The sequence below is a fragment of the Hippocampus guttulatus genome, chromosome 10, assembly GCF_054856545.1.
Source record: "Hippocampus guttulatus isolate MCC_2025c chromosome 10, RoL_Hgut_1.0, whole genome shotgun sequence".
Taxonomy (NCBI): domain Eukaryota; kingdom Metazoa; phylum Chordata; class Actinopteri; order Syngnathiformes; family Syngnathidae; genus Hippocampus; species Hippocampus guttulatus.
This window is the reverse complement of record NC_141270.1, coordinates 17,288,310-17,307,453: the sequence shown is the minus strand read 5'-3', so window position 1 is coordinate 17,307,453 and position 19,144 is coordinate 17,288,310. Positions and strand designations below refer to the sequence as shown.

General features: G+C 41.8%; 1 protein-coding gene across 1 annotated transcript; it reads right to left on the bottom strand.

Annotated features, from left to right (window-relative positions):
* Nucleotides 1-5,070: 5,070 nt before the first annotated feature.
* ogfrl1 (opioid growth factor receptor-like 1) lies at nucleotides 5,071-18,744 on the bottom strand. The gene is made up of 7 exons (XM_086122323.1): nucleotides 18,429-18,744; nucleotides 15,077-15,163; nucleotides 13,624-13,702; nucleotides 13,412-13,490; nucleotides 13,194-13,260; nucleotides 12,203-12,348; nucleotides 5,071-10,480 (listed from the first exon to the last, which is right to left on the bottom strand). Exons 1-7 carry the CDS (start codon nucleotides 18,612-18,614, stop codon nucleotides 9,928-9,930), a joined length of 1,197 nt encoding a protein of 398 aa, XP_085978449.1. The 5' UTR covers nucleotides 18,615-18,744; the 3' UTR covers nucleotides 5,071-9,927.
* Nucleotides 18,745-19,144: the final 400 nt, after the last annotated feature.

The following is a 19,144-nucleotide window of genomic DNA, read 5'->3' as shown; positions in this document are numbered from 1 at the left end:
GCGGGCGTACCGCTGATGATCTTTTGTAGTGTGACATCCGCCATACAAAGCCCCCTTGTCTATTACGTTTAGGAGCATGACGACTGCCGTCCACCCACAACCCCCCAACCCATACCTGTCAACTTGTACGTTTTCCCCGTATTTTATACGTTTTTTTTTATCATTTCAAATCATGTACGGCGTATTACAACTTTTATACGGGGGGAAAAAAACAAAACAATTGTGAACCGATCTCACAAAGACCATTTTGGCTCAAATCCAGATCGTCTCACCTGCTGGTAGCCAACGACAATGCATTCGTCGATCGCTACTATTGTCACGGCAAACAAGCAAAAATAATCCTCAATCGTATTTCTTTTTTCATTGCTGCGTACGGTCGGATTGATAAAGCATGATGTGTGCATGCGCGGTAAACCGTTGTATGGGTTTTTGTTGCTTTGTAAGGGGAATCATAATCATTTATAAGGACAGCTATTAGCCGAGATTGACAGGTATGCCAACCCCAAGGCTGGCAGACAAAACCTACCCCCACCCTCGGCCGGTGGAGAATATTCCTGGCAGGAATCTTTGGCTGTATGTCCCGGTACGTCCCTGGGATTGAATAAAGGAGTACGTGCCTTGAACCTGTTGACTCGCAAAACCTCATTCACTAGTAGGTGTGTTCAGAAATACGCTCCAAGCAGCGACTTCACTCAGACCGTTTGTAAACACAGAAATTGTGAGTGGGGCGCACGCTGGCTCCAACAGCAAACAGGTACAAGGCCGCCGACGATGTCAGCTAATAAATCAATCAATCAAACTTTATTTATGTAGCACTTTTCATATTTAAAAATGCAACTCAAAGTGCTGTAATATGCTTTAAATGTTAGTTTGTCATAAAGCAGCTGAGCTTAACTAGAATCCATCTTTGCATTGTAGCCAAAGGTGCAATCCCGGTGGATGAATGCGCCTTTGAAATCTGTTATTGTGCAAAGTGGAAGTTAGTTACGGTGACTACTTCCACCAAAAGTGTTTCTTTGTCATCTTTAAAGGGGGAAAAGTGAGAAGAAGGAAGACGACTACGAAGCAGAAGAAGTAACGCGAGTCATGGCAACTAACTTTCACTTTGTAAAAACAAACAAGGATTTAAAAGGCGCATTAACCCTTACAGGGGCCGTGGTTACTACAGTGGACAGTTTATCATGTTATCACGGTAGAGGGTGCATGAAAGGGTTGTGGCAGGATTCTCGTTAAAGTAAGCTGTTTTCGAAAAACGTTAATGCTGTCATTATTCAATGTTCCGTTGTCCTCGTCCGCTGGTGGGGTGCAGAGTACTGCTCGGCTCACATAAGCAGGTGCCAGCTCATGATTTACAAGCACTGAATATGGACTACGAAGGCTGCATACGACAGCGCATCTTTCGTCTTCAGCGACCAGAATTGTGCAGTGAAGTACAAGTTTAAACAAACAAAGAGCTATTTCAGTCCTGTATCTGCAAACTGTTTTGTGAAATTCCTTTGACATCCTTGCAAGCGCTGCGGAATGCTTCCCATACAGCACAGGAAACAGGGAGGGGTTCATCTCTGATTGGCCGCTTTTCCTGAACCAACAACCTGGGTCATGACTGTCTCGCTGGAGCAGGAACTGACACACCTACACACACACACACTTCATAGTATATGACAGAGTCCAGAGAGTCCTATTACGGAGAGAAAGATATTATCGGAAATGTGGACACATATAGCCTGATAATGCACCACTTCTCCCAGAAAATTGTAGCAAATACAAATTATTTGGTATTATTGATATTTCTTTTGTTTGCAGTGGAGCACATGAAAAAGAAAAAAAAGAGATTTTTTTTTTTTTACTCAGAAGTCCAAAAACGGTCTTGACAAATCTACTGATATTTTATTAAAATTACGGTACAAGAAATAATTAGTTTACAAGTATGTCTTGCTCCTTTAATTTGGAATTTAAACTCACCTGTGTCAAGTAACAGGTGGCCGGAAATTCAAAACCACACTTGCTGCGAGCTAAAATGGGGAAAAGGTGACTCATCCTTTGTTTTGCGTGTGTCTGTGTGTATTAAGATGAATTGGCCTGATACCTGTGGATGTAAAGCAACAATTTCATCGACCATACTTATTGGGTGTATTATAGTCATCACTGCATCATACATCACCGTCAATAATATTATACTTCACATTCATCTAAAGCAGTGGACCCCATACAGCACCTGCGGCCCATTTGGTACAGGGCAACACCGCATCAGATTGCACAACCACCCCACCCCCACCCTGTCAATTACCTTCCAAAGGGCAATATAAGTGCGATGTGATTATATGATTTAGAATATAAATATTAAGTGACCAGCTGCAAGCTGGGAGCATTTTTACTCCATCAAATGTTTAGGATCAGTGTATGACATACAGTTGTACCGGTAAGTCTGAAAGAAGAGCTACAAGCAAATTTCTCGGTAAGAATTGCAATTTTAAATGTCCTCTTATCAGGTATGCGTCTGAGTGCTCCTTAAATATTCATTTGCATTTTGTAGTAAACTACATTTCGTAGCTCCAGCTGCCCTGGAGCAGATTGATGGAACCGTGGCTGCCAATGTGCGCCTACGGCCCCTTCTACCACCACCAAACCTTCACACCCAGTCATACACCAATGATAGTGGACCCACCTTTTTTTTTTGTTTTTGTTGTTGTTTATTGAACATAAAACATATACAGTAATAATTTGACAGAAAATAAGGTAGATAAAATAGTAAAAAGAAAGAAATCAGTCTTCATTCAACACAGTTATTATGTTCAAGGAAGTAGGAAGAAGTAAAAAACTTATCTAGTCCCACCTGAGACTAGACGACCAGTTCTTACCTCTGAGCCACAGCCGAATTCACGATATTGAGGGAATATACTCTGAATGGTCGATGCAAAACTCTGAAGTTAGCTATTTGGGAGGCTCTCATTTTTTTCCAGACAAGGATCCAAGCTTAAAACCTGCATTTATAGCAGTGTTTTCTGAAGAAAAATAAATAAATAAATAAAATTGGCAGTATAAATGGCAACATAAGATGGCTGCCCTCTGGCTTCAACCGCGAGTGTCCTCCTAGCGTAAAGCTTTCCACTCCCGCGACAAGTGACAGGCTAAAAACAGATGACCGTATTTTCCGCACTAAAAGGTGCAGCTAAAAGTCTTCCATTTTCTTAAAAGCTCAACAGTGCGCCTTAAAATCCGGTGCGCCTTGTGTATGGTCACTACGGTAATATGTCGACCCCAAAATGGCTCCTTGATGGAGACATGCAGGTTAACACGGAACTAGAATAGCGGCAAGAGAGTTCAACGTTAACGAGTCAACGTTATAACTTGCTGCTGGTTCAGTGAACTGTGTCGCTGCTTTATTAAATAAGTTTTTGTTGCAGCTCCGAAAAAAGGAGAGCTGTGGTGTTGGTTAAAAGGCACACTTTATTAATGGATTTCACAGTCTCAACAAATACAGCTACGTCTTGGTCCGTCTCCATGCCTTCTCTTCTTCCGTTCCACTCGAGAGGCGTTCATGGCCGCCTCCAAAAAACATAAATTAACGATTGCTTCAATGAAACTATCCATCCATCCATTTTCCGAACCGCTTGATCCTCACTAGGGTCGCGGGGGGTGCTGGAGCCTATCCCAGCCGCCTTCGGGCAGTAGGCGGGGGACACCCTGAATCAGTTGCCAGCCAATCGCAGGGCACACAGAGACGAACAACCATCCACGCCCACACTCACACCGAGGGACAATTTAGAGCGCCCAATCAGCCTGCCATACATGTTTTTGGAATGTGGGAGGAAACCGGAGCACCCGGAGAAAACCCACGCAGGCCCGGGGAGAACATGCAAACTCCACGCAGGGAGGCCGGAGCTGGAATTGAACCCGGTACCTCTGCACTGTGAAGCCGACGTGCTAACCACTGGACTACCGGGCCGCTCAATGAAACTACAAAATTGAAAATAATGCTTCAAAGCAGAAAATCAAGCGAGGAAATCGCAAAATAAGTTCTATAGCCACCCTACAGAATTAATGTTGTGATTTCCTCGTTTCTGAATACACAACAAAGGAATAAATAGCAAACACTTCTGAGACAGTCCAGTCTCCTACATTTTACTGACATCTGATCCTTCTGTTTGCATTTCCTTGAGCGTAGTTCTATCTAGTGGATGCATTGTAGATTGCGTTTTATAATCCGGTGCGTCCAATATATGAAAAAAATTACAAAATAGGCCATTCATTGAAGGTGCGCCTCATAATCCAGTGCGCCTTTTAGTGTGGAAAATACGGTCGCTTTCGGACTCACAGCACATGGCGATACTGGAGCGAATGAGGTTGTGTTTGCTGTCATGTCTTATTTCGCGGATCTGATCAATGACGTCATGCATAGACTGCGCAAAATCTGACAATACAGTCGATCTCCGATTTTGCGTAAAATGCTACAGATCGACCGATTTCGAGACACACGATCAGTAAAGCCGACTTAAGATTCTCTCTGTCTCTCTCTCTCTCTCTGTGTCTCTTTTTCTACCACAGAGGGGACAAATGGGCTGCAAAGGTAAACACACGTAAACCAACTTGTGTTGAGGTTATTTTCTCCTGAGCTACCATGAAGGACTGGGAGTAAAAAGAATTCTTGTAAAATAACTGCTTAAGGTGCAGCAGTGTGGAGCACAGTGTACTGGCAAGAAAAAAAAGGACAAGAAGACAGGAAGCACATGGAGATGCCATCTGTTGTTGGGCAACCTTTGAGAAGAAAGTGTCAATTTAGGGAGACATGGCATTTTCTTCCACAAACATGCACACACACATAAATGATGTCTGGGAACCAGCACACATAAACCAAGTGGACAGTATGTTCAATCTACTGAATACAAAATATCATGAAATAATTCTAATGCAATGGAATTATAGGAGTTAGGTCAGATTTGCAAAATGTTGACCTTTCATGCATTTTCCTTTGCAAACCAACACGATGGATTTGAAATAAAACAATGCAGGTTTGTAAAAGTTTTTAAATATTCAAGGCTACTTTTGTTAAATACAGACTAAATTCACAACCACAAGGCCAATATTTTATTTCAGATTGTGCACATACATTTTGAGTTATTGTACCCTACATAGGCTTCTTAACACTGTAAAATTCAGGAAGTACTAATGTAACGATAGTGAAACATGGAATCATATTGATATAATGAGCCCATTACAAACTACACCAAGATGTTTCCTCCAGGCTTCGTCAAAGATTATGAGATATATTTCTTTATTTAATCCAATTACCGGTACTCATTCTGAATACACACAGATGCAAGATATATATATATATATATATATATATATATATATACACACACACACACACACCAATAAAATACAAAAGAGGCACTTAATAGTCTCAGTTACACACACTGGCATATCCACATTCTGTATATAGATAATACATACAGTATGCGAAAAAGTCAATTAGTTTAGCCCATGTGAGCACATATTTTACCTGAAATGTTTGTTTTACAATTTTATCAAATACATGGCTGTGGAACAACCTAGTCAGCCAGAAGGAAGAATACGTCGGGAAGTCAATGAGGGCGTTTCATCTAAACAAACGCAAGCATCTGCCAAATATTTGAAAGCGGTGTGATGCTAAGGCCTGTTGTGGCTGAGTAAAAGACAGGCTTTCAGTGGTGCTCTCTCATATTTCTCATAAAACCCACCAAAAGTGATGACCCTAACCTTATACACGATTACATTGAAATACTCAATAGAGGCTGATGTATAACACTAGTATCAGTCGAGTGTAAGGCGCTGCTCACTCAAACAAATACAAAAAATGACAATTACGATGTTCATACCACTACAATAGAGTATTAAAGACTCACATTTATGGGCTCATAGTGCTCACAGTCTGTTTGTCATATCGCCTTGCTTTAACCCTCTCAGGGACAGTGGTTACTACAGTGGACAGCTTATCATGTTATCAGGTTATAGGGTGCATGAAAAGGTTCAACTGCCTTTGCATATCCATCCTTGAAATGTAAATATATTAATTCATATGCAGTATATAATGTATACGTTGCACTATTATTTACAGCAGTCTCTACAGCAGAACAGCAATGTGACGAAACCTTACTGCGCTTTTAACAGGAAGACAAAGATTATCAAAAAAGTTCAGCACACCCTACATCATTCCACCAAGGCCTGTTATTTGCAGCCAGTTTGGTACCGAAGGCTTTCAGGTGACACAGGCAGCCATATTTGAATGTCACATGTTCTGCAAACCTTTATTGCTACCTTACAAAGGGCCAGACCGAAAAAATTAATAAACTTGCCAGATACTAATTGGGTGCTTCCGTGAAAAATGTGCTCAAACCCTCCTTGTTGATGGTTGATGAAATGCATCAAAAGAGGTGGGTTTAATGTGTCACAAATGTTTTGCACAATAACTTTGAACGACTCCTGTCGTGACAATGGTCTTGATCAACGTTCCCTCTAAGTTTGCATGCGTCTGAGCATTCACACAAACTCCCATTCCTTGGCCGATAGTGAGCAACATCAGACATGCATACGGCAGCCAAAACGGAAGATCATAAGTTACATGATGTGGCTATGTGGGCGTGCTGCCTTCGGGCAGTAGGCCCTGGTACACCCTAAACTGGTTGCTAGACAATCACACGACAAATAACTATTTGCACTCATAATCACATCTGGGTACACCCGGGGGCACCTTTGCATTGAGAGGTGGACGTGCTATTCAGTCTGCCACTGTTCCAACCGCTACATTGTCCATTCAAAAATAATGGAAAAAATGTCATTCAATAAAACACAAAAAAATATTCGAGTCACTTGACCTCTCAAAGGTGCGAAAGCGCTTCATTTCAGGGGCTCGAAAACTGTGCCCATGCTTGGACTTCATCTTGTTCAATGGATTTTTATATCATTCTAACTAACAATGTACAGTATAGTACAATATTGTGTCACATGTTGCCCACTCAGCATCTATTGCAGCCGGGTCTTCCTGGAAGGGGGATTCTCCCATCTGCGGCCCCTTCTCAAGGTTTCTTAAGTGTCCCCAGATGGGGGTTTTTGCACCTCTTGGGGGTTAAGGTCAGGGCAATAGTTGTCAACCTTGGACACGTAAAGCCCTTTGAGCCTGTTTGTGATTCAGGGCTATATAAATAAATGTAACTTGACTTGACTGAATGGAGTGGTCACGTTTCGCATGCAGTTTCTCTTCAATGGTGAATGTGAGTGTATATGTCAGGGTATGTTTCAAACTACAGTACACCACTGGAGTTTGTACCCTCTGTCGCCCTACAGAAACTGTAAGGCAAGTGGGAATGGTGTGGTGTCCTGTTTGTAGATTTGAACTCAGGTGGAAATGCTCAATTGAATGCAGATATGGAACATCTGCGCATAGGTGAGAGCAGTGTGCAATTGCTCACGTGCGCAGCTGAGAGGGAACATTGGTCTTGATGTACCAAAACATTGTCAAGTTTCACTGCTTGTCAAACAGACTCAACTTTAACTTGAAAGGATTTTCAATACCGGTACTTCTCATTGGTTATTCTCAATCTATATCTTTATTCTCTCATAGTAATAATTCATTCTTGGAAATCATATGACTTCTATTCTTAATGATATGACTATTTGTGTATCTATTTTATTTTTAATGTAGCACGAAATTGCATCGGAGTACAGCACCTGCAGTCACATGTTAAGTATTATTGTATAGATTTTGAATGTACACTGGAAACTCTCTTGGTAGCAGACTCGTTTGTTTTCTTTTCAGGCAAAAAAGATATATCATATAGTATACCATTTGACAAAACAAACACTATTGATGAACGTGTTCTGAATTAATATTTGGAGATACTGTACAGCACACTTTACAAATGATTAAAGATCTATAAACTGTTAATGTGTATAACTTTGATGGCTCACACTTGATTGTTTATTAGGTGAATAGGATTTACGAATAGTTTAAGATGTATATCATTGTCATTTGTAACACATTTACCAAGCTACTATTGTCAATCACAATAACACGAGTAGATCCTATCAGCCAGGCACTAAAAATTTCATGTTGCAGAAATACGAACAGCTTTAGGTTCATCAAGACTGGAACGCAGAATGTCTTTTAAATCACATGAAGTGTGGCCATTTTTTGTATCATTAACCTGCAGTTATTTATTGCGTCATTTTTTTTTCCGAAAGACAGTAGTAAAATGCATGGCCCATCTTAAAAATCTACAAAACACTAGTGAGTCACATTAATGTCTTTGCAGAAGCTATGCAATTATCTTTAAAAGGAGCATTTCAATTTGTATGATTCAACTTGCACTTACTATTTTTACAGGGACAGAACCTGAATTTGCCGTTACTCTACAATATGTATAATTGATTAAGTATTGCTATGTGATCCTAAACTACTCTGCATGATCTTTTTTGTTGTTTGACTGAGTTTGAAAAGTAGTCATAGAAAGGTTCTCCCTGAAATCTCACATTGTTATACAAAGTAGGCTTCATCTTGGGTCCTATAATGTGGGAGTCCACAAGAGTCGAAGTGAAACGAATCAAAGCAACATTTTGATAAATAACAGACAAATATATTGCAAAACATTATAAAATATCTTCTTATTCTTCTTTAATATGTAATTACTATAATTTATGGCAATTAAATATCTCAATTTTTAAATAACTTTTATTTTCCAAGGTTTTTTGACCAAAAAACGTTTTTTCACATAGTCAATTTTTCTTTTAAAATGTCATTTTTCCACAATGGCCTTTTTAATTCATCTTGTCATTTTTCAGCACAATCACAGTTAAGTAATTGGCAATTGTCTGGTCCTTGACACGGTCATATTTAATTATAATAAAATGACAAGAATTTGATATTAAAGAATACTGAGAACATATTTCAAAATAATAATAGCTTATTTTACAATTCCCTGGCTGTATTTTGGATTTGTCTGTTGTTTGAAAATGTTGTTTTTTGACGTATTTAATTTTCACCCTTTTGGGCTGTCATCCTACTGTGGCTCCACTTTCGGGGTTTGATTAACTGTGGATCAGCATGACAAGCATCTGCCTCTCAAGTGCCCCAAAACATCAGTAACCATGTTGGCTAATACTCCAACCCACACAAATAAAAGGCCATCTTTAGTCTTGTGTTCAAATGTCCCTGATTTGTGCCTCAACCGTTTCACATGGTTTGGGTATTTAGTCCCACGTGTGGTCTTGTTTTCTTGTCCTGCCCTAGCCAACTATCTCTCGCTTAGCTTAAATCAGGGGTGCCCAACTAGTCGATTTGGGGGTGGGGGGGCGGGGGGGATTTGTGTGTTTGTGTTCGTGTTATTGATATTATATATTTTTGTGCAAGTTTACACTGCACCCTAAGTATCCTATCACTTTCACAAAAAAGTAAAAAATAATCTAAAAAAAGCAGGTCACCTTTAACCGACGGTGGCGCGTGACCTCCCTCTCCGGAAGTTGTTCGCGGTCAACAGTCTGCAATTGCAGCTTGCAATCAGAGATGTTGCGTTTTTCTTTTTTTTTTTCTGATTCAGTTTGTTCGTCTACAGTTCATCGATGGCACTGGTAAGGAATGGCGTGTGCGCGTGCACATGTGTATGCGTGCCCATGCGGTGATGACCGATCGCGAAAGTTGGTTGGCTTGAAAAGTCGATCTTCGGTCAAAAAAGGTTGGGCAACCCTGGCTAAAATGAATCAACAGCTAATATATGTTTAGCCCTTAAGATTTTTTACGCTAACAACAAGTAATACAATAAACTGTTTTGCCTTAATTTACTTTCCTATTGTATAGGGTCCTAAAAACCTCAACAACAAGCATAGTTTTCTTCACGTGAATATGTCTACTTTACTCTTAAAAGCCAGTTTCAGTCAAAGGAGACAACTGGCATCTTACAAAGGAACAGGCTCACTGTAATTATTCCTCTCCAGCATCATCATAAATACTCCCTCTGGTCCATCCATGCTGGAGCCCAGCGGTGTGTATGCATTCAGGCTCTCTGCATCCGCATCCTGGCAAACTGTGGCATCGTGGTAAGACACAAGTGTCCCGCTACATCCAGAGGCAGGGATGAAGCTCGTCTCCCCCCCTCTCCTCTGTGGTTCAGGTGTGGGAGCAGGAGCTCGGATCCCACTGCTCCCAGCCCCCACACTAGCACCAACATCTCCACTTTTGGGTTTGGACCTCTTAGGTGGCGGACCCCAGAGGAAGGCGTGAGCAGGCTTGTAGTGCTGGCGGGCGTAGCGCAGCAGGTGTCTGCGGGCGGCTGGCCGACGGATGGTGTATACGAAGTATTCCAGTATGCTGTGCTGCATGTTGGGAAGCGTGTTGCGATGTAGCGACTCCTCCAAGAACAGGCGGACCAATGGAGCTTTGAAGGCTTCGTAGCCGAACTCGCCCAGCGACTTCAGAATGCGAGTGATGCGCAGGTAGTTGTGCTGTGACCTTCACAAAATAACACATTAGTGAAAATTAGTTCATGTGACGCAAAAAGTGTTTCCGCTAAAGACAGTAGCATAGCACCGCATTGGCCCGAATATAAGACGGTGTTTTTTGCATTGAAATAAGACTGAAAAAGTGGGGGTCGTCTATTCGCGGTCTAGACATTATACGTATTCACGACGCTAGATAGCGCCAGATATCATTGAAGCGAATGCTGAACTTGACTCCCCAGGCCAAAGTGAACCCCTGTCACGAAGAATAAAAATAAAAATAGCGGTAGCACGAAGAAGTAAAATAAAAATAGCGGTAGCACGAAGAAGTAAAATAAAAATAGCGGTAAGAAAGAAAAGAGCAGAAAATAATAGAAGAGATAACAGAAAATGGAGAAACGTAGCGACAATCTGGAGAAAAGTGGGTCGAAGATCGGCCAGGTTAACCAGCAGCTGAGAGGTTATGATGTAATTTCCATTTCAATTATTATTTTCTGTATAAAAATGTATTTGGTGTTCAAAAAGTCTTTTTTCAAACTTGAGTCTTGAAAAAGAGGGGGTCGTCTTATAATCAGGGCCGTCTTATATTCGGGCCAATACAGTACATACACTCCCCAGAAGTGCACTCAGATTGTATAGATCAGTGGTACCCCAACCACCAGTTCGCACAAACAAATTAAAAAAAGTAAGAATAAATACCGGTACTTTTTTGCAGTGGAACATCGTACGGGAATATACTTCAACAAGTTCCTTTTGCCAGTCCGCGAAAAAAATCTGGTAATTCCCAGCTGCCTTTGGGCAGTAGGCGGGATATCCCCTGAACTGGTTGCCAGCCAATCGCAGGGCATACTGAGATGAACAACCATCCGTGCTTACATTTACCAGTGAGTGTTCCATTAACCTGCCACTCATGTTTTTGGGATGTGGGAGGAATTACCTGGAGAAAACCCACGTAGTCACGGGGAGAACATGCCAACTCCACACAGGAAGGCCGAGGCTGCATTTTTCTGTCTTTCATATTTATTATGTAACTAATACACTTTTACCGAGGATACCTCTTCCTCTCAGCTGGGTTATGCGCTCACGTCGTCCATCATTTCCGGTCTTCATAACTGTCTTTGTTAGTGTGTATTATTTTCACCCCAGTGACTGAAGTGGTTGGATAGTTTGCCGTTCGAAGTTAGTCACTCTCCGCTGTAACACGGTTCCATGTCACAAGTGCAATAATCACATGAACGCTTATTTTGGTGTTTTGACACCACATTTCAATAGCTTGGCAATTAGCATAGCTTCCTATCATTCTCCCCGGCTTCCCTTTGTCTTCATCATATAACTAATTACAGAAGTGCAGCTTTTTCGCCGCTGTGGAGGCGATGATTAATGACGTGCGCTTTGTTGACATGGGATGTAAAGCGAACTTTTGCCGTCGCATCAGGTTTACCCTTATTAGCTATCCATCCATAGCTCGTAGGTAGTAGAGATTTTGCAAAATGGTGTGCAGCGAGCATTGCACACTGCGAGGTGATGCGGGTGTACAATTTGGCCATTTCTATGACCCTGAGGAGTGCGTACAAAAGGGCATGCAAAGACGTAACCAACATGCATTACTGCAATTCAACAGTAGGGTCTAAATCACTATCTGCGGATAAATTCATACCTAATGTTAAATATACCGTCTGAACTGCACACCACCAGTGTCGATGATGTGCAAGTAAGAAATCATTTGTTTACTGACTCGTTAAGGTGATGGAAGCGCTCCTGCCAGTTGGAAGAACGAGCAACATTTCCGCTCTTATCGAGTAGTTTGATGCCGTAGAAGTCCAACATCAGGGAATAAGCCGCCAAGAACCTCCGCTTGGCTTCTCGAGTGCTTTGGAATTCCTGTAAGGAGACATTAATAGTGGTTAAAAATGGCTATTTACATGTATCTGGCTGTCGTAGTGATGTTCATGATCGCCATTAAATCACAAACACAGAGAAATATTTTGAGGGACTTGGTTTTTTTTTGCAGCAAAAGCTATATTTCTTGAGCAAGACAAAACTAGAGGCCACATGTGCCCGACTCCGATCTTGGATGTTTATCAGGCTCCTGCAGAGCTTTCTGCTGACACCTATGCTGTAGACCAGGGGTGGCCAACCCGCGGCTCGCGAGCCGCATGCAGCTCTTTGGCTGGTTCCATGCGGCTCCTGGGCTTTCACACGACAATTGTCGAAAATGCTTCGGCAATGGCGCTGCCATTCAAACAACGGTGCTTAATACACAGAACGTACTATGTCAGCCTATCATCGATCCTGTTACTTGATTGACATAGAGGGCAACCAATCAGATGACTGAATCACCGCAGACAATGGCACTAAGTGCTAAGCTCGTCAGCGAATTACCTTTGTTTTTAGGGCAGGGGTGCCCAATACGTTGATCGCAATCAACCGAGAGCCAGCAGACTGGTCCCAGGTCGACCGTGAGCTGTGGGAGGAGGAAATGGGGGGCAAAAAAAACCCGATTTATGTGTTTGTGTCTTAAGGTTTTATTTATGTTTGGGCGCTCCGGCTGTTGCTCGTTGTGGTGTGCATGCATATGTGTGCGAGTGCATGGTCGTGTGTGTGTGTGGGGCTCTTTGCACTAACACAGTAAAAAAAATTGGCTCTTAGTCTCTGCCTGGTTGGCCACCCCTGCAGTAGACATACAGCTGTTCCGTGTAGTGTTAGTGAAGTTGTGTGTGTCTTACTTTAATCTCATCCTGAGTCAGTTCATGTGCGTAGAAGTTTAGCCCTTGTTCTCGTAATGGGAACAGCCTTCCATCCAGCAGTTGAAGAAAAAACACAACAACAAAATTGTTCATCAATAAAGTACAGAACATCAGGAATAATGCCATCCACTCAAACCTTTCTGGGGAGTTACCGTTTCAATAGTGCCATACATGGCAACATACAATGTCTTTCTTACCACTGAATGTAGGTGTGATTGTGCTCCAGCTTGTCATAATCACCTCTCCACCTTGTCAAAATTTCTTCGATGTAGATACCTAATGAGACAACGTACGCTAGCTATAAACTGACAGACATTTAGCTATCAGTGGGGAATCACTTCACTCTCTTCTCTCGACACAAGCAAAAGGTCTTGTACACATACTGTATTTGATTATGTTTTTGGCTCACCGTCGGGTACAAGTGGGATCTTGTTAAGGTAGAAACGTAGGTTACGGTACTCGTTGGGTTGCCGGGACTTTTTGTAATTCTGCACACACACATACACCAAAGAAGAAAAAAACAAAAAAGAAACCTGAGGCAAAAGCGACTTTGTTATATTCCCACTCTGCACACCCAGTGTGTAACTCAGACAAAGCCAAACTGTGAGATCAAACAAGTAGAGTTGTACTTGTGTTTGTTCAGGCAGCTTTATGGTCCATCGAGGATGATGAACCATTATGCAGACTCTCACCAAAAATGTAATGATTTCTTCTGTGGCCGCAAATACCGCTGTACGAAAATTTGAGGAAGGTTGTGTCATAAACTCTCTCTCTCGCTCTCTCTCTCTCTCTCATATTCATGTGTGTATACTGTATATACTGGTATATATTTTAAGGGTGCACCGATCACAATTTTCTGGCTGATCCCTGATCTTTAACAAGTGACCCGACGATCTCAATTTTTCCAGTACAGTCAGTATTCTGGCCCATGTATTTTGGTCTTGGCATTGACGCTGCGTGTGCACTCGTGCCGGTTCCGCATTCACCGTCTCACAACTGTTGTATCCGGCTTCAAAGTGCAGCTTAGTGATGCAGTAAAGCAGAAAATCTGTGACCACAAGCAGAGTATTGGAGTGACGAAAATTTGATGAAGCTCCAGCTTCAGTTAAATCTCCGCTGTCATTCTGGTTTCAAGGTTATAAACAATGATGAGGGAGTGCAAACATTTACTGTCTGTAAGCATTGCTGGAAACATGTACCCGGCTTTAAAGGGAACACATGAACTTTCTTCAGGGCTTTGCTGTGCTTGTACGCAGGTCTAATGCTTGCTAAACCGCAGTGGGAGCATTTATTGCTAAATATTCGCAGCCCCATCATGTGGTCGAAGATGTGTGGTTTGGTTACTTCATGAAAACGCTCAACCTGTTTAACAGTAAGATTATGCATCAAGTATGTTGATTGGTCATGCCTGCATAGTAAGGTAAAGTGAATTGACACACATACAATCCAACAGTTTTTTCGGTAGAAGGAAACCATGTATGCTTAAAACCTTTTGAGTTTTCGTCAACGAAAACTAGACTCAAACTGTCACGAATAAGAAATACTAAAATGTTACTAAAACTAAAAGACATTAATTCCCCCAAAACTAAGACTAAATCTACAATGCCAAAAACAACACTGTAAGTGTTATTGTGATACCGCATGCTTTTTGTTGTGAAATCTCGTGTGACTAAAAAGCATTTTGGATTGGATTAAATCTGCAACGTTGTGATGCCGTTTGCTTGCAAGTTGAAATCGTAGCAAAACTAGTGGCTGACTGTCACCCACTTATGAAAACTTGTTGCAGAACCCCACAGACTGCGCAACAGTTCAGTCCAGTTCACCCACGTCTTTGGCACATAACTGTTTGTGTCTGCAGTTACCGGATAGCAGTGGCGGTATTTGTACAAGTCTCTGGCAGCGTAAAAACTCCTTTTCATCTTTGGTAGAAACTCTGGAGAATCAGTCAGCTGCCGGAAGAAGAAAGAGAGAAATGCTATTGAATCATATAAAACAAGGTCATATAGTTTCCAAGAGAGAGGTGCGATATCTTATTCAAGTGTCAACCGGCTGTAATAGACGCATTACCATTGCCTTGTAAATTGAGCAATATTGTCAAGCAAGCAATAATGACTGGAATAAAATCATCTTGATCCAGATCCATTTTTAAATTGACTATACACGTACTTAGACTATACAATGACACAGTGGAGGACCGGTTCGCACATCCGCCCCACAGTGCAGAGTTCAAGTGTTCAAATCCAGGCCCTGGCCTTCCTGTGTGGAGTTTGTATGATCTCTCCCTGCCTGTGTGGGCTTTCAAGGAGTACTCCGGTTTCCTCCTACGTTCCAAAAACCTGCATGGTAGGTTCGTGAAAACTTTGAATTGTCCCTAGGTGTGAGTGTGAGCGTGAGCGCGGATGGTTGTTCGTCTCTGTGTGCCTTGCGATTGGCTGGCAACCGGTTCAGGATGTCCCCTGCTTACTGCCCGAAGACAGCTAAGATAGACTCCAGCACGCCCGTGACTCTCATGAGGATAAGCGGATTAGAAAATGGATGGATGGATGTGTTAATTTGTGCATAATTTAAGAATTCAAACTGTAAATTAATGATGGTTATATAAGAGCAGCTGCTGGCTGGTGCAATATGCCGCCATTTAAATATGATCCGAATCGTCAAGTAATCACGATCACTGTCGATGACTAGTCGACTAGCAAAATAATCTATTTACTGAAGCCAAGATAAAAGGAGCTGACAAATGCTGATTATGCCTACCAGCTCCACAAACATCTTGCTGTATTTGTGTAATTGATCATTTGTACTTTTGTTCAGCGGCGACATTCCCGCACTCCACACTTGCTGTCGCACTGAAAATGATCTTCCGGAAATGACAAACCAGAAATTTCACATTTTACCCAGAAATAGTTGGAGCGTGCCCATTTGTCTTTCAATTGTAAAAAGTGAAGTAACATTATTATTTTGTGGTTCTGTCAGAAGGTTTTTATACAGTAATTACATCTTCCAAAGACTCCATATTTTTTACCCATTGGCTGGCATTCAAAACAGAATAAAAATGTTTGAAATGCACAGTTGGGATGTGGGGGCTTGGAATAGCGGACGTCACAGCAAAGTGATTGCCCGGTTGTTGTAATGTCGATTTCCAGCCAAGGGGGGCGATAGAAGCTTTGTACTGCGGCTTTCAGAAGGCAAAAAGAGAGCGTCCAAATTGGCTTATCTGTCTCAATTTTTATTATTCAAATAAAGATATCCCAACATTAAAACTGCTGCTCAGCATTATAGCAAAGGTAATCTATCTATCTATCTATCTATCTATCTATCTATCTATCTATCTATCTATCTATCTATCTATCTATCTATCTATCTATCTATCAAGAGAGAGAGAGCGATCGATCGATCGATATAGTGTATAGGGAGGGAAAGAGAGAAATACATTTAAATATGTTTCTCTCTCCACCTCTCTCAGTGATTCATTGACCATTTTAGATATTTATTTTGGTATGGCACTCACTCATTGGATATTTAAATTATTAGATTTTAGTGTGTGTATTTAATATAATACATTTAAATATGTTATATTAAATACACACACTAAAATCTAATAATTTAAATATTCAATATAATACATTTAAATATGTTATATTAAATACACACACTAAAATCTAATAATTTAAATATCCAATGAGTGAGTGCCATACCAAAATAAATATCTAAAATGTCAATGAATCACTGTGACATGGTGCAACATTTAAGAAGTAAAATTAGAGAGCTAAATTCCCATCCATCCATCCATCCATTTTCCGAACCGCCTGATCCTCACTAGGGTCGCGGGGGGTGCTGGAGCCTATCCCAGCTGTCTTCGGGCAGTAGGCGGGGGACACCCTGAATCGGTTGCCAGCCAATCGCAGGGCACACAGAGACGAACAACCATCCACGCTCACATTCACACCTAGGGACAATTTAGAGCGTTCAATCAGCCTGCCACGCATGTTTTTTGGAATGTGGGAGGAAACCGGAGTACCCGGAGAAAACCCACGCAGGCCCGTGGAGAACATGCAAACTCCACACAGGGAGGCCGGAGCTGGAATCGAACCCGGTACCTCTGCACTGTGAAGTCGACGTGCTAACCACTGGACTACCGGGCCGCCAGCTAAATTCCCATGAAACACCAATCTTGTTATGACAGCGTGTTGCCTGGAAGCCATGTTATTAGTAAGGACCTTTGCATAGGGTGCCACTTCATGAGCATGCATGCTTCAAAATTCGATCATGTGATATAGCTTCTCTTGGTCAATGAACTCCCCCTAATCCCATTCATGTTGTTCACATATGACCAAATAGTTGCCATACAACTGACCAATTCTCGAAAGTTGCAGCTTGAATGAAAAAAAAAAAAAAAAAAGCATTTGTGTGGAAGCCCAAAACTCGTGTGGATGTGGTTTTCTAATACAGGAGCTGAGGAAATGTCATTTTTATACTGTTTGGCCTACTGCCATTTTTCTTTCAAATCAGCACAGACATTTTGCTGGGTGACATTTAAATGTCTCTTCCACCAAGTGATGGTGTAAGAGGCAATGTAAAGATGATGCTGAAAATGTACTGTATTGGAAAATGAAAATGTGTTTTCAAATTGTAATTATAGTTCCCTCTGACCGTGTCAACCAAAACTGAGCATTATTAATTTTGCAAGGAAAGAGTATTCTGGACCACAGCAAATATGGGGTATCTTTATTTTGTGCAGGCAATCATAATGCTGTCTGATTGGTGTCAGTCTATCCACTTGAGAGTTGAAGAAATAAACGGCCGCATCCCATCACAAAAAAGTAGCCTGCCACAACTACTGTTACGATTAGTTCTATACAGTACAGTATTGTAATTGTAATGTGAACGGTTTTGGAGCTAGTTCGTAGTCATGTGAGGCGGTCATACAGTAATAGGGTTATGCAGCCTTCATTAGCGACAAGGAAGTGCTGCTGGTTTTTATTTAACATTACGTGAAGCGAATAGATAAGATATGAATATGTTATGGGTTAAAGTTCACAACATAGGAGTATTGCTGTCAAGAATAAGAGTCATCTTAGAATTACGTAATGTCGAGGTGAAAGATAATTTGCCCTTTCTTATGCCTTGGTCTGCCCCCAAACGTGTTTGGAGCCCCTTCGCTCCACTCCTCCGCTCTGTTCGCGACCACCCAGCGAAAGCTACCTCCCCCCGTACCTTCGGGGACAAGTCTCCATTGTTTCCGGCGGGCCACTCGCTCTCCGCCGGGCTCACGCTCTCAGAGATGCCGCTGTCGTCTTCCGCCGCAGGTTCGTCGCTCTCCGAGTCCGACCCCCACGTCGAGTCGCATTCTTCCACGGTGCTCGGCTCCTTGAATCGCCAGTTGCCCAACAAATTTCCCATTTAAGACACGCTGCGCCCGCTCCCCTCAAAGGGTTCCCCTCACCTAATATTACATGATTAAGATGAACATTTTGCCAAGTGGCATTTGTTTGCCGCTGTCGAGCGTCGCCGACTTGCTCTATCTTCGACCCTATTCAGTGCGTAAATGACAGGGACAAAAGATTTTAAGCCTAGCAACGAGGATGCGTTTTGATGAGGGCTGGCTTTTGCAAATATTGCCCAATAGGAATAGGACTTGGAAGAACTACAATAAATCAAGTTATATTTGATGTGTGACTGACTTCCATATCCATATAAAATAACCGCTTTGCCTTTGTATTTTGTAATTCCAAGTGGCTTCTATTTGGTTGTCATCACCAGCATTTTAATTGGTTTTGCGTCATAGTCTACACAAAGTAAACATATTCCAAATATTATTTGTCTTCATGTGTGAAATATTTACAAATAATGTAAAGAAGATGTATATTGCACAGTCTGCACACAAAAAAAAAAGTACCGGTACAACTGCGCAACCTCAATGGCAGGAAAAA

What these genes read in the sequence shown, in the direction of transcription:
- ogfrl1 (XM_086122323.1), bottom strand. Translation starts at nt 18,614, where the DNA reads ATGGGAAATTTGTTGGGCAACTGGCGATTCAAGGAGCCGAGCACCGTG. An exon ending in AATACCGCCACTGCTATCCG is followed by an intron (nt 13,703 to 15,076) that starts GTAACTGCAGAC and finishes GTGTGTGTGCAG; the next exon opens with AATTACAAAAAGTCCCGGCA. An exon ending in CGCTTCCATCACCTTAACGA is followed by an intron (nt 10,481 to 12,202) that starts GTCAGTAAACAA and finishes TATTTTGTGAAG; the next exon opens with GTCACAGCACAACTACCTGC.